Source organism: Pan paniscus, chromosome 8 (assembly GCF_029289425.2).
Source record: "Pan paniscus chromosome 8, NHGRI_mPanPan1-v2.0_pri, whole genome shotgun sequence".
In the NCBI taxonomy this organism is placed as follows: Eukaryota; Metazoa; Chordata; class Mammalia; order Primates; family Hominidae; genus Pan; species Pan paniscus.
The window spans coordinates 145,549,573-145,568,772 of NC_073257.2; the positions used below are offsets into that span (position 1 = coordinate 145,549,573).

Below are 19,200 nucleotides of genomic sequence, written 5' to 3' on the forward strand. Positions count from 1 at the left end.
TGAGAGGCTTGCTGCCATCAGAGAGGTTTATTTCACGCTTACAGGCACACACAGACACAGACAAGAGACTCCCAGCAGCAGAGCCCAAGCACTGGTTTCGCCCCTCAGTGCCCTGGGGCATGTTCAGGGCAGGGTTGAGGGGGACGCCCTGCACATGGCTTTGCTGTGCAATGACTGGAAGGCCGCCCGGCATGGGCAGTAGAGACCCCTGGCCTCTGAGCACCTTCTAGCTCACGGGTAGTGGGATTCTGCATTAGTGGGGCTGAGAGATGTGGGGGCCCCTCCAGCCCCATTATAGTGCACCCGAAGGGGTCCACAGCCTGTGTCCTAGAAGAGGGAAGAGGGAGGAAGGAAGGTGGGTGGGGCTGGGAGTATGGACTAAGGTGCTGCGGGACGTGGGGCCAGGGACATCGTGTGCAGAAGCTCCGGCCGCCTCTTTGCGGTGGTGGCCTGACCGTCCCACAGCAGCCTCCACCAGGGCCCTGGTGCTCAGTGGCCCCTCTTTGCTGGCTGGCTGCCTCTGCTGCCCCATACCCCACACACTCATCAGCCTGAAGTTAGCCCCTGAGTGCCACCTGCATCGTGCCATAACCCTGACCGCCTGGGGCAGGAAGTATTCAGGTTGGCTGTGTCAGATGCTAATGTGCTGAATCAACAGTCATTGCAGATCACGAAGTGTCCATCATATCTGGAACATTCCATCAGCTTGCAGTGCTGTGGTGTGTGAGGGTCTGGTGCAGCTCAGCCCATTTTCCAGGTGGGCATCTGCAAAGTTGAGGGGGCTCCGGTGGGTCTCCCTGCTTTGAGGAGACTCAGACCACCCCCTGCCTCCTGGGGGAAATGTCGGAAGGGCTTCTCTGCCTTTGAGGATCTGGGGCAGGGCTTGGCCTTGGCCTGCTGGTCTTGGAGGCGTTGAGCTTGGTCTGGAAGGGGTGGAGGAGCGTCTGGGCTCACTGGGCCAGGGGCATTGCTGGCAGTGTGGACGGGAGGCTGCAGGGCGCTGCCTCCTGTGGCTTAGTGCCCCGGAGCTAGAGAGCAGTGCTTGGTTGAGTCCTGCCAACAGCTTCCAGATCCTCATCCAGGCCAGAACCCAGGCCAGCTGGGGAAGGCAGAGGCTGGCAGGGCCCGTGGTGGGTGCTGGTCTTGACTTTGGTGTCCACTGAGTCCAGAGGCTCAGGCCCAGGAGGGATGCAGTCCGGCTGAGGGCGAGGCTGTCACCAGGACATGGAGAGGGTGAGATCCCAAGGCCACAGGGCGGGGGGGGGGGGCGGGGGGGGCCAGGGAGAACCCCTCCTACCCTGGATGAGTGGGTGACTGGAGAGCTAGAGAACGTGGCAGACCCAAGACCTCTCAGTGCTGAGCCCATGGAGGATGCCCCAGGCTGGCAGGACTGGGAAGCAGAGGGCTGGTCTTAACACAGGTGTGTCCAGTGCTGGAGGCAAGTCCTTGTCGTGACTGTCCTGCGCCACTCCATGTCTCTCCTGTCCTTGGATGTTGGGGGCTCAGCCTCTTGCATGGGTGTCCTGCTGGGCGCTGGGCCCCGCCACTGGCCCCCTGCTTGCTTTGGGGTCTGAGTTAGCTCCTGGCTCCACTGAGCAGGCCGTCAGCTGCCAGCCCACCACGCGGATACCCAGGCCCTGTTCCGAGGCCTGGAACAGCTGCTTCCGAAGAAGGGGCTGCCTTCAGGGAAATGCGTGCACCGTGCAGCCTGTGCTGTGCCCAGGGAGGCCTCTTCAGCGGGATTGGCAGTTGCCGTGCCCTGAGAACAGGCAGAACTGTGTGATCCCTGAATGTGAACCTGAAGTTCAAAGGATTTGGAAAGCTCTGGAATGTGTTGGTTTTTTCCCCCCAAAATGGGTCCTAAGGAGGGTAAAGTGACTTGTTTCAAGTTGTTGGAGCAAAGTGGGTCTCACGGATCTCGGCCTGGAGGGTGTGGGGGACAAGGCCTGGACAGCCCCTCAGGGCAGGGTGTGTTTTCCCACCAGCCGCAGAGAGCCAGGATGGACGTTCCTCGGACGGACGGTTTTCCTGCTTGGGAATGTTCCTGGGCTGTGAGATCCACTCTTCTGGGCAGGTGGTTAGCACCTAACGTTTTTCCCTCACTTCCCCCCAAATTCTTAAGTCCTTTGGTCCATTTCACTGCTTCTTTTGGGGAGGGTCAGATTCCTCAGGGGCTCAGTGGCAGAACCAGCCTGATGTCGCCTCCCTGCCCGTGAGTCACCATGGCCCCTGGGCAGGCGAGGGCAGCCGGGGTGGCTTGGGTTCCTGGCATTGGCACCTCCCTTTGGGCGGCGATGGAGCGTGGCTGGGCGGTTGGTACAGGAGCCACAGGCAGCTGCCTTTTTGGCTGAGGGGACCCTAACATCCTGGAGTGGGTGGGGCAGGGCCCATGGTCTCCTCTAGGTGGGAGGTGGGAGGCTGAGGCGGCGTGGGCAGGACGGTGGATGGCGGGTCCACAGGGACAGCCAGCAGCTCCTGCACCCAGTGGGGCTCCAAGACCGTGGGCAAGGGAGGAAGGGGGAGCCCAGGCCGGAGGATCCTGGGGGATGGCGCGGGCCGGGGGCCAGATGTGGTCCCCGAGCCCAGCCAGGCCTAGGGCCGCAGCAGCCTCAGGGCTCCGAGGGCGCCGCCCAGCACGAGACAGAGACGCGGGCCGCGCGTGGGTCCAGCGCCCGAAGTCCACGCCCGGTAGCTGTAGATGCCGGGGCCTGTCCCGTTGCCTCCGGGCACCCCGTCCTCCTCGTCCTCCAGGCCGCGTTCCCCGGGTCCCGCGGCCCTTCTCCAGCCCGAGCCCGCCGCCAGGCCCGCGGCTGCTCCCGCCGCCGCCCCGGCCGCCGCCCCGGCGGCAGCCACGCGCAGGGAGGAGCCCGGGGCACCGTAGCGCTGCGCCGGCCTCACGCGCACCCTCGAGGCCCCGCGCGCGCCCCCGCGGACCCCTCCCCGGGCACTGCCCCGCGCACCTCCGCGGCCGCCCTTGGCTGCGCCGCTGTCGCAGAGGAAGGCGGCCGCCAGTAGCAGAGCCCAGCACGTTGCGGGTGCCCAGTTCATCGTGGGGCCAAACCTGCGGGAAGAGAGGGAAAGGGCCCTCAGTTTCCATGGAGATCAGGTGTCCAGGGGCGGAGGGCTCAGGGCTGGAGAGCAGAGGGACCCTCGTATTTTGTGGGATCAGGGTGCCCCCAGCATCTTGGAGCCCACTGAGTCCTGGGGGCGGGGGGGCGCGGTTTAATCTCTAGCATCAGGGACTTAGGCCTGGGGGAGGCGCTGGGAAGTGGCGGGTGGGGCAGGAGGGTTCTGCACCTGAAGGTTGTGCACCTGGATTGGGGGCGTAGAAGCGGGGCAGGAGCGCCGCGGTGGGAGCGTCCAGGCCTCTGGGGGCGTCCAGGCCCGGGCGGGGGGTGCAGGCCTGGGGGAGGGAGCTCTGCACGCGTTGCTGGGATGTGGGGGGCGGGGGGGAATGGCATGGGGGGAGGGGCGTTGTGTTTGGAGGACGCGGTAGCAGGGACCAGGAGGGGGCTCAGATCAGGGCCTGGAGCGGGGACGGGCCGTGCCTGGGCCTGGTGCCCACCTTTGGGGCCAAAGCCTGGGTGGGGGCCTTGCGGATGCTGCCGAGGACAAGCGGCTGCTGACACCGTGCGGACTCCGCCCCAGCAGACCCGTGCCCCAGGGACAGTCCCTCCCGCGCGCGCCTCGTGCTCCATGCCGTCCCCGGCCGCCTAGTTCAGCAGCTGGCGGCGGACGGGCCGGGGTCGAGTCGCGGGGCGGCGTCCGGACGCGGCTGTGCGGGCGACGGCTGCATCCCCTCCCCGCGCCGCCCCTCGCTCCCGGCCCCGTACCCGCCCCAGCCTCCCGGCCTTACCCGCCACGGGCCTCGGTTGGAACCACACGCTGGAGTATCCGCCCAAGGGGCCGCGGTCGGCGGGAAGGAGCGGGCGGGCGGCGGCGCGGACACTCAGCCGGAGCGCGGAGCCGCGGCGCCTGGGTTTTGCGCGAGGCCTCCGCCCTGGGATTGGGGGCGGGCAGTCGCGGAGGCGCATCCCCGGTGAGCCGGTGGGAGGGGAAAAGGACGTCGCGTCCCCCATCCTTGCGGCCTCCCGTCCTCCGTCACCAGCCCCCTCCGTCTCCTGCATCACAAGGCCCCGTCCCCGCCGTCCCCCATGACCCCCGCACCCGGCCCCGCTCCACCCGCCGTGCTTCCTGCCCCTCCACACCCTCGTCCCCACCCGGGCCCGTCCCCCTGTGAGCCCTGGTGCCCTGGGATGAGGGCCGAGGTCCTGAGCAGAGAGGGTGCTTGTACCAGCCCCATGGTGGCTCAAGCCCACCCTGTGGCCCCTCCTGTGGCAGGTGCGGTTTCTCCACCGGTTGTCAGCTGCGGGGCGGGGCGGAGACCTCCTCAACCTCCGGCCTTGTTTCAGGGAGGATGGGGTCGACCCTTGCCATCCCCAGAGGCCCCCCATGGCTCCTCCTGGGCTGGCTGTCTTCCTCCTGTGGGTTCTGATGCCACCTGGGCCGACGGCGTCTTCCCAGCCCAGGGCGGCCGCGCCTCCGGTGAGTTTCAGCTGAGGGCGCGCGGCCAGCTCCGAGCCTGGCTCCAGGTGCAGCACCGGCCTGGGACCTCTGCTGTCCCGCGTAGGGGTGCCCTGCAAATATGTGATGAATAAGTGAAGAAATACGTTCTATCTTCTAACTTGCCGGATGTTAGAAGGAAACCAAGCTTATGCTTCTCATTTATAGCTACTGTTAAGGACTGGACAGAAGCTTAGCTTTTTGGGTGAGACGGACAACAGTGTTTTTAGAACCTTTGGCAAGGAAGAGCTGGAAAGAACATGTATTTGAAAGTGACTGACAGGTCTTCTGGCCCTAGGGGGCCACCTGAGCAGGTCCACCCAGCTTCCCTCCAAGACAGAAAATAAATTAACAAGGAGAGCAGGAAGGGCCCCGGCAGACTCCAGACGGGAGGGGGTGCTGCCCATCAGGCAGAAGGAGCTTGGAAGGGAGGGGCCGTGGCCATGGGACGTGGAGGTGGAAGTGGGGGTCATCATAGGTCTGCACACTCTGGTTGAGTCCCCCTTCCCGGTCACACACAGAACAGCCAGCAGTGAGCTGCTTACACCAAGGAGTCAAGGGGGTTCTTGGGCAACCCCTGGTGCTGGAGCCGGCAGTGGACAGCACCACAGCCAGACCTTGCTTATTTTTGGCTCATGAGGAACATCTGTGACCGTTCCCTCCCCTGGCCCTGGGAGGGGATGTGTGACCTCCACTCAAGACAGCCATGCAGCTTCTCTGGCTGCGGGCGGGGAGGGCATGTTTCCCAGCACAGGCCCAGGACTGCCAGCTGAGAGGCTGGGAGGGGCCCCTCACCCCTAGACTCTGCGTGTGAAGCCAAGCGTGGAGCCTCACAGGGAATCTGAGATGGGAGCCAGTGAGATGGGGGCAGGACCCAGAGGGGAGAAGAGGTCCTGGGGATGCTGTGGATCTGGATCCAGCGTGCGGGAGCTGAGGTTCCGGAGTGAAACACTGCCTTTCATGGAAGCACGTCTTCCTGTCACCCATCGGCTTCATTGTAAAGGATGAAAATGTATCAGACATTCAAGGAGAGCTGCATCACATAAAAGAAAGACCAGGCAAAGAAACAGAAAATAAATGGATTGAGAAATGTGAATGACTCAGAGGAAAATTAAAACAAAACAAAACTCCAATCCATAGACTCAGATTAGGGAGATATATTTATATAGTAAGAACAGGAAACTGTGAAGATGAAATAAAAAAGATACTTTTGAGATTAAAAAGTTACTGCAAAAAAAAAAAAAAACAACAGAAGGATGGAATTGTATATTTAAGGAAATGTTTCTGGCAAAAAGGCAGCAAATATGAAAGAAAAGAGGATAGACCCAGGGGATCCATTTTGGGCTCTAACATCTAACAGTTGTTCCAAGGCCGAGAACACAGAATGGGAAAAGCAAGGGGGAGGCGGTGCTCCAGCTGATTCTATGATTCCAGGAGCCTTCTATCTTAAGATGTATAGGATGCATCTTAGGGTGTAGAAGAGAAGCACAAGAGAAACATTTAGGCTGTTTTATGTTTGAGTAGAGACATGAAAGTTTTAAATAAAGCAGGAGCAAAATGAGTCCAGCAGTGCATCAGAAAGCAAATCACCATGATCAGGTCAGGTTCAGGGTGGTTTTATGTCATAACATATGTCAGTGTGCTTTACCTATTAGTGGACCAAAGGCAAAAAATACGGTTTTCTACAGAGAAAGACAAAGCATTTGATTTCAATCAACATTCGTTTGTGGTGAAACATGTTGAGAAAACTCATCATAGAAGTGAAATGTTTTCTTTGATAAAGGCTAATCTCAGAAGACATACGTAGTGGAGAGCTTTTAAATGTATTTTTAAAAATACAAACCAATGAAAAGATTGCCTACTTTCACCACTTCTGTTTAACACAGCATTAGCAGAGCTGCCACCAAGAAGAACACAGCACGTTGAAGGCACGGTGGCTCCTGAAGCTGCAGCCCTGAGACCTGATTGTACCATGGAAGGTGGGGTGGCTCCTGCAGCTGTAGCCCTGAGACCTGATTCCACCACAAGTGCTGCAGCTGGCAGAGGCCACAGGACATAGGCATAGCTGGTGAAACCTGCAACTGAGGGTGTCGGGGGCTCCTGGGAGAGCCTCTGTCCCCCCTAAGGAGAGGGGCTGCGCAGAACCTGTGTGCTATTGTCCTTTCCCCCTTTTTCCTGCTGGGAGTGGGACTTGGTGCCGAGGGTGGCTCCTGCCGTCGGAAGACCCCAGGATGCTGGGTCAGCGGCTAGGCGGGTGGAGGGTGGGGTTGTCCCCGGCACACGGCGGTGCTGCTCTGCCACTCTGCACTGCTGGGTGTCTCACATCTCATCCCTGTATTAAGCAGGTACTCCCTAGACTTGCAGCCAGATGTATACCTTAGATTTAAAAGATGGTAGAATTTCTCTACCAGAACAAAAAATAGCTTTAAAAACTATAAGATAAAAAGCCATTCATAGCCTGGCATGATGGCTCATGCCTGTAATCCTAGCACTTTGGGAGGCCAAGTCGGGCAGATCACCTGAGGCCAGGAGTTTGAGACCAGACTGGTCAAAATGGTGAAACCCCATCTCTACTAAAATTACAAAAATTAGCTAGTCGTGGTGGTACATGCCTGTAATCCCAGTTACACGGGAGGCTGAGGCACGAGAATCACTTGAACCCAGGAGGTGGAGGTTGCAGTGAGCTGAGATTGCACCACTGCACTCCAGCCTAGGCAACAGAGCAAGACTCCTTCTCCAAAAAAAAAAAAAAAAAAAAAAGCCATTCACCACAGTCCGCAATGTAAAAGACCTCTATGAAGAACATCAAAAAGTTATTAAAGAATATAAAAGAAAATCTGCATAAATGGAGGATGCACAGGATATTGTGAAGGTGATAGTTCACCACAAATTGATCCATAAGTTTAATGAAATTACAATAAAAATCTTTACATAATTTTTAAAAGACTGTTATGAGCTGAACCGTGTCTCCCTCAAATTCATGCATTGAAGTCCCAACCCCTGGTACCTGCATGGGTGGGTGCATTTGGAAATAGGACCTTAAAGAGGCGACTAAGGTTAAATGAGGTGAGGTGAGCTTGATGTCGTTAACAAGAGGAACTTAGGACCCAGATACCAACTGTGGGATGGCCCTGTGAAGACATAGGGAGAAGATGGTGTCTACAAGCCAAGAAGAGAGGCTGCAGAAGAAACCAACCCTGCCAAACTGTGAGAAAACAAATTTCTGTTGTTTAAGCCACCCTGTCTGTGGCACTTTGTTATGGTAGTAACAAAATAGCACAGAACCCAAAAGTTTCTAAAGTCTATATGGAAAAATAAAGGCCTAAAATAACTATTAATAAAATAATTTTGAAAAAGAAGATCAAAGAAGAGTAACTCACCACGTCATATTAAGACATAAAAAGCCATAGTAATAAAACAACCCAGTCTTGGCAAGGATTAGACAGAGACCAACACAAGAGAACAAGGATACCATTAAGAAACTCATGTAGGAGCCTGTCCACGTCTACAGGAATAAAACAAGATTGAGAATTTTGGTAGAGAATGGGAAACTAAAAGGACAAAATGGAAAGTCTAGAATCAAAAAATACATTTTAAAACACAGAAGATTAGACATGGCTAGAGAGAGAATTAGTAACCTGGAAGATCAGAAAATATCCAGAAAAAAAAAAGCATGCAGAATAGGATGTTAGGAGGCAGAGGGTACACTATAGAAAGGCCTGACATGCCATGTAATATTAGAACCAATGGAAGAAGAGAATGAGGTAGATGTAACATTTAAGGAAATAATCACCAATAAGTTCCAAAAACTGATGAAAGAAATTAAATCATGAATTCTAGAGGCATTACAAACTCCAAGTGCAATAAATACAAAAAAAAAAAAAAAAAAAAGGCATACCTAGGTAAGACAGCTGTAAACCAAACAACTTCCAGAAGCAGGGGAAACTCAAATTACCTGCAAAAGAGTAAAAGTAAGACTGGCAGCTGACTTCTCAACAGAAAGAGGCAGTGGGTGACAAAGCAGAAATGCAGTTTGTCAAGTCCCTGTTGCAGTGTCACAGAGCTGACTGTGAAGGGTGGTTAGAAGCTAAGAGGCAGCAGATTAATAATTGGCATGGATAAAAAATAGATACCATGCAAATACTAACTAAAAGGAAGCCAGTGTAGCTATATTAATGCCAGACAAAGTAGACTTTATACTTAAAGGTTGAGGTAAAAGCACTACTAGGGACAAAGAGTAATGCCTCTTAGTGATGAAAGGTTAAATTTACCAAGATGATAAAACATTTCTAAATCTGTATGCACTTCATGACATAACCTCACAATATACAAAACAAAAATAGTAAGAAAGGAGATTTAGAGTGAAAACTCATTGACATAAATTTAAAACTCACACAAATACCACGCATCTGTTGAGTACCTCTCTCTCCAAGGACACATGCTGAATGCATCACACTGGGTGGCTGTGATGAGGAAGGTGGGATTGGGGCATGGAAAAACCGTGAAATCAAGCGAGAGATACCTCCCCACAACCAGGTGCCGCAGCCCAATAGGAAGAGACGTGCTCGGTCAACTTAGTTTCTGCCCTCAAGCACCAGAGAGAAAAGGTAGAGAAACCAAGTAAGGGCACGTTGTCTATTCATTAGACCCATCGAGTTTTCAATAAAAGGACACAAAATGACGTTCCTGTTTCTGAGTAAAGGGGGCACCTGTGTGTTTGGTGGTGCTGCCTGGATGTGCCAGAGCCCTTTGCTCACCTGGCCTCAGGCTCTGCTCTGAGGAGCTGGGACCTCATGGCAAGGAGACCATCCCTCTGGGCCTGGAGGACTGGGCAGAGTGGCTGGCCTCCATAGCAGCTGTTCATCCGAGAGGGTCAGGGGAGAGGCCGTGAGAGGGGGCTTCTTGTGAGCTCCAGGCCCAGCTTCTCCTGGGCTGGAGGCTCCCAGCTGCCGTGGCGAGGAGCTGTCCTGGCAGTGCTGAGGCCCAGGTCTGGCATCTCTGCCCCTCCCCTGCTCATGGAGATGCTTGCCTGTGGCCACTCTGTGCTCTTGGCAACTCTGGGTGATATGGGCGAGGGCAGGACTTGCTGACTGCCCTGGTGGGAGAGGGCTGTGGCTGCCTTGGGTGGTCACCAGTGTCTGTGAGCACAGGGAAGGAGGAAGAGGGATTGGGCAGCTCTCCCTCCTGCAGCTCTAAAGGGGAAGGGCCTGGAGGAGTTTGGCCAGGGCCTCCCTGATGTTGCAGTTCCCCAGGCGGTAGATGATGGGTTTGAGCAGAGGGATCCCAACCAAGTAGACCCCTGACACCAGCTTGATGAGGTTAGAGGAGCCGCCACCCCAGGTGGGAGGCACAGGTGGGGAAGGCCTTTAGCTGCTGGGCCTTTCTGGAATCCTCAGCAATCTGGCCAGGATGTGGGTGTAGGAGACCATGGTTGCCTGCAGGGAAGCCGCAAGGATCACCTGGGCTGCCTGAGTCCGCATTTCTATGGTAGTGGTGCTGGAGCAAGAGAGCCATAGCGGGGGTGGGATATCACAGAAGTGGTTGAGGACATCGGGGCTGCGGAGCCTCAGGCTGGAGTTGACAGCCATGGACACAAAGGAGGCTGGGAAGCTGCTGAGCTGGGCGCTGATGGCCAGGTGCAGGCAGAGCCAGGTGCATGGAGTCCATGATGGGCTGGGTAGTGCAGCAGGTGGCAGATGACCGGGTGCCAGTCACAGTCCATGTTGGCCGGGAGGACGCACTCAGAGGAGCTGAGTGAGAGGAAGAGGAGCAGCCAGGTGAGGTGCCCCGAGAAGGAGATAGATGGTCCTCGCTCGTGCTAGGAGTCTGGCCAACAGCTTCGGGATGGTGACCGAGGTGTACAGGGTCTCCAGCACCGAGAGTTTGGCCAGGAAGAGGTGTGTGGATATGTTCAGGTGGTGGCTGGCTCTGATGGTCCCCATGACAGCCAGGTCCTCTAGGATGGTCACCACATACATGACGAGGAGTGACCAAATAGCAGCCCTTGAAGATGGCGCAGCTCTGGGAAGCCCAGAAAGACAAACTCTGTCACCACAGTATTGCTGGAATTGTACGTGGCCCTCCTGGTCAGGCAAGTCACTTCTGAGCACTCCAGAACAGTGGGGAGACTAGGCTGTGGTGTGTGATCAGGTCAACAGCCCTGCTCCACTGGTGAGAGCTAGGTAAGAGCACTGTAAGCCCTCCTGGGATATTAGGGCAGGGGCTCAGGCTCACAGACTGTCCCACCATGCACCTTTGGGACCTGCTGCAATACTTATCTGTCATCCCCACCTCTCAGCCCAACATGCCCACTTACCCAGAGCTAACGCCTGGCCAAGGGGCCTTGGGACCTGTACACACTCATATGATCAGGTATACCCCCTCTTACACCTATACGCCCTGAGGTGCATAATCTTCCCTGCCCCAACACACAGGTACATGGCCAGGTGCACACATATACACTCAGTGCACGTCCCTCCCCAGGTGCACACACACCCTGGTGCACACACAAGCACCCAAGTGCACACCCCCAGATGTACATACACAGCGCAAGGGGAGACCCATTCTGCCTGGCGTACCTTCTCGGGGCTGTGTGCCTTGGGGCCCTTCCTGGACCTCAACCCTGCTGGCCCCCAGGGGCCAGGGGCACCCTGTAGGGGTGAACAAAGCTTCCAGGGCTTTTGCAGAGGGGAGGGAGGCTCCTCCCCACCTTTTAGGTCCTGACATCTTTATCTTGTACTTTCTGAGCCAGCAAATGGGCGGACGAGGGAAGGGCGGGAGCTGTCCACTCAGAGCCTCCAATGGGTCTGTGTGGCGTGGGGTTTTGGTTCCTGGACTTACCTGCAGTTGGGTGTTTGAGGGCAGGATGGGGGTTGGAGGGTGAGCTGGGACAGTGGTGGGAGAAGGAGCTCCGGAGGCCTGTGCAGCAGCTCCTCTGGGAGGTCCCCGCCCCTCTCGGGGGATGTAAGCCCCAGACCCCTACCTCGCACTCTGCCTCTGGGTCTGTCTGCGCCTGGGCAGCGGCCGGGTCCCCGTGGACAAGTGGAATTCCCGGGTGACCCTTGACCCAGCCTTCTACCACCCCTTCCTCACCGGCGCTCGGGGGTCGGAGCTGGCGGCTGCTCCAGGCCCACCTGGTGAGGCGACTTCAGAGACCCCCACCCATGGTGGGGGCGAGGACGGAGCGCTGGGGGGGCGCCACTGGGCAGCCTCAGGAGACGAATGGGCCCTGCCCTGGGTGCAGCGTGGTCGGCTGCGGGGAGGGGCTGGGCCGACGAAGGCTCAGCACTGAGGACCCTCTGCAGCGCCCCCGTCCAGCCCCCCAGCGCCCCGAGCGACGTGGACCAGCCTGCGAGGCACCTTGGGGCTCAGGGCTGGGGCCCTGGGTGCATCCGCGCAGCCTCCCCGAGGTCTTTGCGTGGAGACCAAGGTCACGGCGGGCCCCGCCTCCCTCGCAGGTGCGTCTCCCCCGGCCCCGCCTCTACCTGCCTCTGCTGGTGTTTCTTATTCGGTTCCTTTGTGACCTTGCCCTCCCCACCCCCTGTCTGCTCCCCATCCTGGAAGTCTCTCATTGCAAATTTTCACTCCGATGGGACTGCCAGAGCGATTTGTAAGGTGCTCTGCAGGCCCATGGAGGGACCCGCTGAGCTGGGAGGCCTCCCCACGCTCTGCCCAGCCGCAAATAGAGCTTTCCATGCAAACTTCCCTCCCGGTGCCCTCACCCCGGGGACGCCAACCTGGGACAGGTCACAGACTCGAGGCCCTTCCCTTGAGGGTGGGGGCTGCTGAATGCTACCCAGTAGGCTGCCTTTGGAACACCCATTTCATTTATTTTTCGATGCATGGCATTTATTCATCTATTTATAAAATAATACAAAGAGCACATGAACCTCCCCTCAGCACAGGACATAGACAATTACTAACCCCTGAGCGTGTCTCCTCCCCTCTCCCACCCTCAGAGACCATTCGTTGGGATTCTGTGGTTGCTTTCTTGAAAGCACGTTGATGACCCGAAACACAGGTGGGGCTTTGTTGGATTCAAGCTTCATAACCCAGAGCCCCGGGCTGTGCGCTGTCCTCTAGGTCTTGCTCTTTCATGTCAAGACTCTCCCTCTTCTCAGCAGCTGCCCTCCACTCAGTTGGACACCTGTGTAATATTCCGTGGTGTGACTACACCGCAAGTCATAACACATTCTTTGTTCACGGACACTTGGAACGATCCCCAGTCCTCTGTTATTGCGAATGGCACTGGGTGACATTCCTGTGCCTGGTTCCTGGTCGTCATGTGTGAATATTTCTCTTGTAATCCACCCGTAAGAATGGGAATGCTGAGGTCAAACTTTACTCAAAACCTCCTAAGAAAATACCAGATTCTTTTCCCAATGTGGCTGTACTGCTCCACAGCTCCTATGGCTCTCCCACCCTCTCCAGCAGGTGGACTCGTGGAATTCTCAGTCTTGGCCACTTTAATGGGTGAGAAGCAGCGTCTCATTGTGTTGGTGACTCGTATTTTCCTGCTTGTCCCACAGGTTTGGTATCAATGTGTGTTTCTGCTTCTGTGTGTCTTTTGTACATTTCTCCCAACGGGGTCATCTTTTAGTTATTGATTTGTAGGAATTCTTTAGCCCTTTCTAAATTTCTCTGTGGAGGCACAGTTGACACAGTAATGCGCTTAGTGTTGAGGTGATGGGTTTTGATAAATGTGTGTGTGCCTGGAACCCAGACGCATCAGGATGCCAACTTCCGTCACCCCACAGACATCCTGCATACCCTTTCCCAGTTTATCCCTGACTGTCAACCTTGAGGCAACCACTGCTGAGATTCTTTCCTTCATAGGTTTTGTTCATTCTAGAATGTAATATAAGTGGAACACACAACGTCCTGTCTTTTGTCTCCAGTTTCTGCTCAGCACAGTGTTTTTGAGGCATATCCAGAGTTTGTTTATTCCATTATTAGATAGTTTCCAGATGATCTGGAAATGTGTTATTTAGTTTCCAAATGTTCAGAGATTTTCTGGAGACATTTCACTGTTGTTCAGTTCTATTTTAATTCCCTTGAGATTAGAGAACATACTTTGTTTTAAATTTGAGATTTATTTTATGGCCTGGAATATGGGTCTATATTGGTAATTGATCTGTGTTCTCCCAAAAGAATGTGCATTTTGTGTTACTGGATGGCACATCTTAGAGATGTCAATCAGGTAAGCTGGTTAATAGTGATATTCAATCTTTATTGAAATCTGTGGTTCTAATTGTGGATTTGTCTATTTTTCCTTGATGTTATATTGTTTTTGCTTCATGTATTTTTAGGTTGTTATTAGGTGCATACCTACTTAGGATGATTTTGTCCCTCTAAAGAATTAACCCCTTAATAGTTATGAAATGATTTCCTTTATCCCTGGTAAAGGGATAAAGGGAAATTTGTTGTTCTAAAATCTATTTTGTCTGATATTAGCTACAGCTTTCTTTAAATAGTGCATGATATACCTTTTACCATTATTTTACTTTAAACCTACTTGTGTCTTTCTTTTTAAATTGTGCTTCTTGTAGGCAGCCTATAGTTGGGTCTTGCATTTTTATTCAGTCTGATAATCTCTTTCTTTTGTTTGTGGTATTTAACCATTTACATTTAATGTGATTACTAATATGATTACACGTATTATCTACATTACTATTTGTTTACTATTTATCCTGTCTGATTTTTGTTCCCGTTGTCATCTTTTTCTTCCCTTTTTATGATTACATTTTATCTCCTTTGCTGACTATGACCTGTAACTCCTTCTTTTGTTACTTTAGTGGTTGTTTTAGGGTTAGTGTATTCCTTTAACTTGTCATCCTCTACCTTCAAGTGATATGTTATTTTTTCACGTATATTATACAAGCTGTACAATAGTGTACTTCCATTTCTCTCCTACTGGCCTTTGTGCTACTGTGGTCATGCATTTTATGTTCAAGTGTTATAAATTCCATGATAAATTGTTATTATTTTTGTTTATACAGATACTTATCTTTTAAATAATAAGGAAAAGTGATGTGCATTTATTCATGTTGGCATTCACTGTGCTCTTTATTTCTTTTTATAGATCCTTATTTCCACTTGGCATCATTTGCCTTTTACCTGGAGGGTTTCTCTAAATATTTTTTGTAATGCTCATGATATATTCCTTCATCTTTTGTATGTATGAACAATTCTTTATTGAACTTTTGTTTTTGAAAGATATTTTTGGCTGGGCATGGTAGCTCATGCCAGTAATCCCAGCACTTTGGGAGGATGACGTGGGTGGATCATCTGAGGTCAGGAATTCTAGACCAGCCTGGCCAACATGGGGAAACCCCGTCTCTACTGAAAATACAAAAAATTAGCCAGGCATCGTGGTGTGTGCCTGTAATTCCAGCTACTGGGGAGGCTGAGGCAGGAGAATATCTTGAACCCGGGAAGCAGAGGTTGCAGTGAGCCGAGATCTTGCCACTGCACTCCAGCGTTGGTGACAGGGCGAGTCTCCATCTCAAAAAAGAAAAAAAAAGATATTTTTCCTGTGTACAGAATTCTAGATTGACAGTTTTTTTTTTTCTTACAGTCTTTAAAACTTTTGGCTCCACTGTTCTCTTGCTTGCATTACTTCTCTTGAGACAATGGCTGCTTTTAAGATTTTCCCTTGATCACTGGTACTGAGCAATTTAATTATGATGTGCCTCGGTGTAGTTTTCTTTATGTTTCTTATCTTGAGATTCAATGAGCAACTTGGACTTAGGAGTTTGTAGTTTCCTTCAAAGTTAGAAAAATTTTGGCCATTAGTTTTTCAAATATCTTTGCTCTCTCTTCTTTGTTGATTCGGTTACATGTATATTAATCTGCTTGGAGTTGTCCAACAGTTGTCACTGATACTCTGTTTCACTTAAAACATTATTCTCTTCTCTCTTTTTCATGTTTTGGTAGTTTCTGCTGCTGTGCCTTGAATTTATCTTTGCTTCTGCAATTTCTAATCAGATGGTTTGTTGTTGTTGTTGTTGTTTTGTGATGGAGTCTTGCCCTGTCTTCCAGGCTGGAGTGCAGTGGTGCAATCTCGGCTCAGTGACAGCTCACCTCCCGGGTTCAAGCAATTCTCCTGGCTCAGCCTCCCAAGTAGCTGGGATTACAGGTGCCTGCCACCACACCCAGCTCATTTTTGTATTTTTAGTAGACACAGGGTTTCACCATGTTGGCCAGGCTGGTCTCGAACTCCTAATCTTAGGTGATCTGCCCACCTTGGCCTCCCAACCTGCTGGGGTTACAGGCGTGAGCCACCACACCTGGCACCAATTTCACTGATATTTTCAAAGAACTAGCTTTTGGTTTCGTTGATTTTCTCTATTGCCATTTTTGTTTTCTATTTTATTGGTTTCTGCTCTGATCTTTATTATTTATTTTGATCACTTTCTGCTTAATTTGTTATTATATTTCTAGTTTCTTAGGGTGGAAACTGAGGTAACTGATTTAAGACCTTTCTTTTCTTATAGATGTTTGGTGCTATACATTTTCCTCTAAGTACTGCATTAGTAAAATCCAGTAATTTTTGATATGTTGTGTTTATTTTCATTTCAAAACATTTACTAACTTCTGTTTTGATTTCTTCTTTGACTATGGGTTATTTAGAACTGTATTTTTCCCAAATATCAAAATATTTCCCATAAATCATTTTCTTCTGTTGATTTCTTTTTTTAATTACTGTGGGCGAGAAGCCACCCAGGTGCTGAGGCAAGAGACTAAGGGCACGAGCTATTCCAGTGTAATGAAGAAAATATATAGAATAAGAATAGTTATACTAGAAATAGATTATCGGTATGATGATATATGAATATTATTAATCATTAGTTTGTAGCAATTACTCTTTATTCCAATATTATAATAATCTTCGCTCTACTATTATAACCTAGGAAAAACCAGGCCATACAGAGATAGGAGCTGAGGGGACACGGTGAGAAGCGACCAGAAGACAAGAATGTGAGCCTCTGTTACGCCCGGACAGGGCCACTAGAGGGCTCCTTGGTCTAGCGGTAACGCCAGCGTCTGGGAAGACGACTGTTACTTGGCTGACCTTGGTCTAGTGGTAGCGTCAGTGCCTAGGGAAGGCACCCGTTACTTAGCAGACCGGGAAAGGGAGTCTCCTTTTTCACAGAGGAGTTGGAGAAGACTCTACTCCACCACCTCTTGTGGAGGGCCTGACATCAGTCAAACCCGCCTGCAGCCATCCGGAGGCCTGACCGTCTCCCTGTGATGCTGTGCTTCAGTGGTCACGCTCCTGGTCTGCTTTCATGTTCCACCCTGTACACCTGGCTCTGCCTTCTAGATAGCAGTAGCAGAATTAGTGAAAATACTAAAAGTCTTTGAAATGCATAGAAGAAAGAATGGCATAAGCTGTCCTCTCTCTCTCTCCGCCTCGGCCACCTGTCCAGTGGACATGTGACTCATGTGACCTTATCAATCACTGGAGGTGACTCACACTCCTTACCCTGCCCCTTTGTCTTGTATCCAATAAATAACAGCACAGCCAGGCATTCGGGGCCACTACCGGTCTCCACGTCTTGGTGGTAGTGGTTCCCCGGGCCCAGCTGTTTTTTCGTCTATCTCTTTGTCTTGTGTCTTTATCTCTATGCTCTCTCGTCTCTGCACATGAGGAGAAAAACCCACAGACCCTGTAGGACTGGTCCCTGCAAATTACTGTGTATTACTTTCAATTCTTTTAAGTTTGAGACACATTTCTCGGCCTAGAATATGGGTCTGTCGGGGTAAATGTTCCATGTGCACTTGAAAAGAATGCGTACCCTGCTGTTTTGGATGGAGTGTTCTGTAAACATCAGTTAGGCCAAGGTGGCGGTGCCGTTCCTGCCTTCCATACCCTTCTGACTTGTTGCTTGTTCTGCCTCCTTGGATCTTGTAAGTGCAGCGGTTTCGAGTCTGTCTGTTGGTGTCTGATGCCTGCTCTTCCCACCGTCTCTAGGCCTGGTTATCTTCCGCTGTGTGCTGAGCACTGTGCTTAGAGACTTACTTGAGGGACTGATGAGAGCTTGCTTTGATGCAACCTTGAGTATTTTTGCTTGTTTTTACTTTTTCTGGACACATGGTGGCGGTAGTTGTCTAGAACCACGTGACTCAATTCAGTCTACACTTGATGTTCCAACTGAAGCTTCAGGGTTGTCCTGGACCCAGGGGCTGGGGCTTGTCGGGTTTATCCTCATTCCTCGGGGGCATAGATGTGGGTTTCCAGGGCCACTGTGTTGGGAGGACTTGGAGGAACTGGCATGGGGCCCGAGTGCTGGGCTTGCCTCCCTGGTGCCCATTGGCTCCTGCCCCCAGCCCAGCAGCTCCTCACTCACATCTACCCCCGGCTGCATTTAAGAAGATTAGATGCATCCTGTTGTCCCCCAGGAAAGGGAGGCTCTGAATTAGTAAGTTGTTTTCTCTGGACGTGTGGAACTCTCTCCTGCTTAGATATTGGATCTACTGGGCTTATTGTAAAACATACTTAGTCTCCATTTTCCATATCACATTTCGGTTTAACTTTCTGAGTGATTTCTTCCAGTCCTTCTTGAGTTTATTTCTGGCATCCTATTTCCAGTTTGTGGGTTATCTGTCTTTCTTTCTCTGACTCTGTCTTTCCTTTCTTTTCTCGTAGTGTTCTATTGTTTCAAGGGTGCAAACTGCATGTTCTGATGTCCGTGAGGATATTCACGGATTTCACCGCCCTCTGTCTCCATGTCTTCCAGCCTCTTCTCATTCTCTCAGCCTCTGTCTATCTCCCCTGTTAGGGGCTCTCGTCTGATGTCTGGTGACTGTTGGCTGTCAGCCCACACTGGAGAGATCCAAAATGCTGACCAGGCCGTGGCAGAGTCACCTGGCTGGCGGAAGCCCCGCCTCGCCTGCCAGCATCACACAGATTCCTGAGAGAAACGTCTTCCGGGGTCCTGCCTGGAGGTGTCAGTGGCTGCCATCCACCATCTAGGGATCTGGTGGGGCTGGGGTCTCTCTGTTCAGTACGGGGGCCTTCGGGCAATTCCCTGATGTCTGTCCCTCTGCTCTCAGAGGTCTGGGTGTGTCCAAGTCCGGCCCCCCTGCCTTTCCCTGGCTCACTGTCTTCAGAGTTCTACTGGGGTCAGGGCTGGCTTTGCCACCTTCTGAAAATCCCTACCTTCCGCTCCACCGGCATCTTGCTTTCAGAGCACCTGGCTATTTCCTCCCTCTGTTCCTGCCCTGTCTTCGCTGCAGACAAAGGCATCCCAGAGAGACCCCCAGGCCATGCACCACCCCGGGGCAGCCGGGTCACCCTGGGCTTGGACGGCCCTGGCATCTGTCCTTGTGACTGTGTGTCTGTGCCTATGAGCTCTGCGTGCAGGGGCCCCACGGCCTGCAGGCTTTCGGTCAGCACGAGGCCCACGCCACACGGCCAGGCCAATACCTGAGTGTGGAAAGAGGCCTCATGCCTCAGCCTCTGTGTGTTCCTACTTTGGTCCCGAGAGTGAAGCTCAGGACTCCCAAGCGTCCACTGCACAGGGTGAACATCCTAGATTTTTACAACCTTGCCAGCAGGACTGACAGTCATTACTGAAACAGTTGTTGCAGATACATGTGATTCTGACCTACACGCAGGCTGTGTCAGCAGCT

At 52.6% G+C, this 19,200-nt stretch overlaps 2 protein-coding genes across 2 annotated transcripts; one reads left to right on the top strand and one right to left on the bottom strand.

The window, feature by feature from the left end:
* Positions 1-12: 12 nt before the first annotated feature.
* SPRN (shadow of prion protein) lies at positions 13-4,293 on the bottom strand. Its single transcript, XM_024930536.4, has 2 exons — positions 3,857-4,293; positions 13-3,061 (listed from the first exon to the last, which is right to left on the bottom strand). The coding sequence occupies exon 2, from the start codon at positions 3,046-3,048 to the stop codon at positions 2,593-2,595; it is 456 nt and encodes a 151-aa protein (XP_024786304.2). The 5' UTR covers positions 3,049-3,061; positions 3,857-4,293; the 3' UTR covers positions 13-2,592.
* LOC129393260 (uncharacterized) lies at positions 3,567-8,454 on the top strand. The gene is made up of 2 exons (XM_055093529.2): positions 3,567-4,545; positions 6,450-8,454. Exons 1-2 carry the CDS (start codon positions 4,155-4,157, stop codon positions 6,620-6,622), a joined length of 564 nt encoding a protein of 187 aa, XP_054949504.1. The 5' UTR covers positions 3,567-4,154; the 3' UTR covers positions 6,623-8,454.
* The last annotated feature ends 10,746 nt before the right edge of the window (positions 8,455-19,200 follow it).

Excerpts from the sequence above, each read along its gene's own strand:
- SPRN (XM_024930536.4), bottom strand. The coding sequence starts at position 3,048 with ATGAACTGGGCACCCGCAACGTGCTGGGCTCTGCTACTGGCGGCCGCC.
- LOC129393260 (XM_055093529.2), top strand. The coding sequence starts at position 4,155 with ATGACCCCCGCACCCGGCCCCGCTCCACCCGCCGTGCTTCCTGCCCCT. Across the intron at positions 4,546-6,449 it reads CCAGGGCGGCCGCGCCTCCG|CATTAGCAGAGCTGCCACCA; the intron begins GTGAGTTTCAGC and ends TGTTTAACACAG.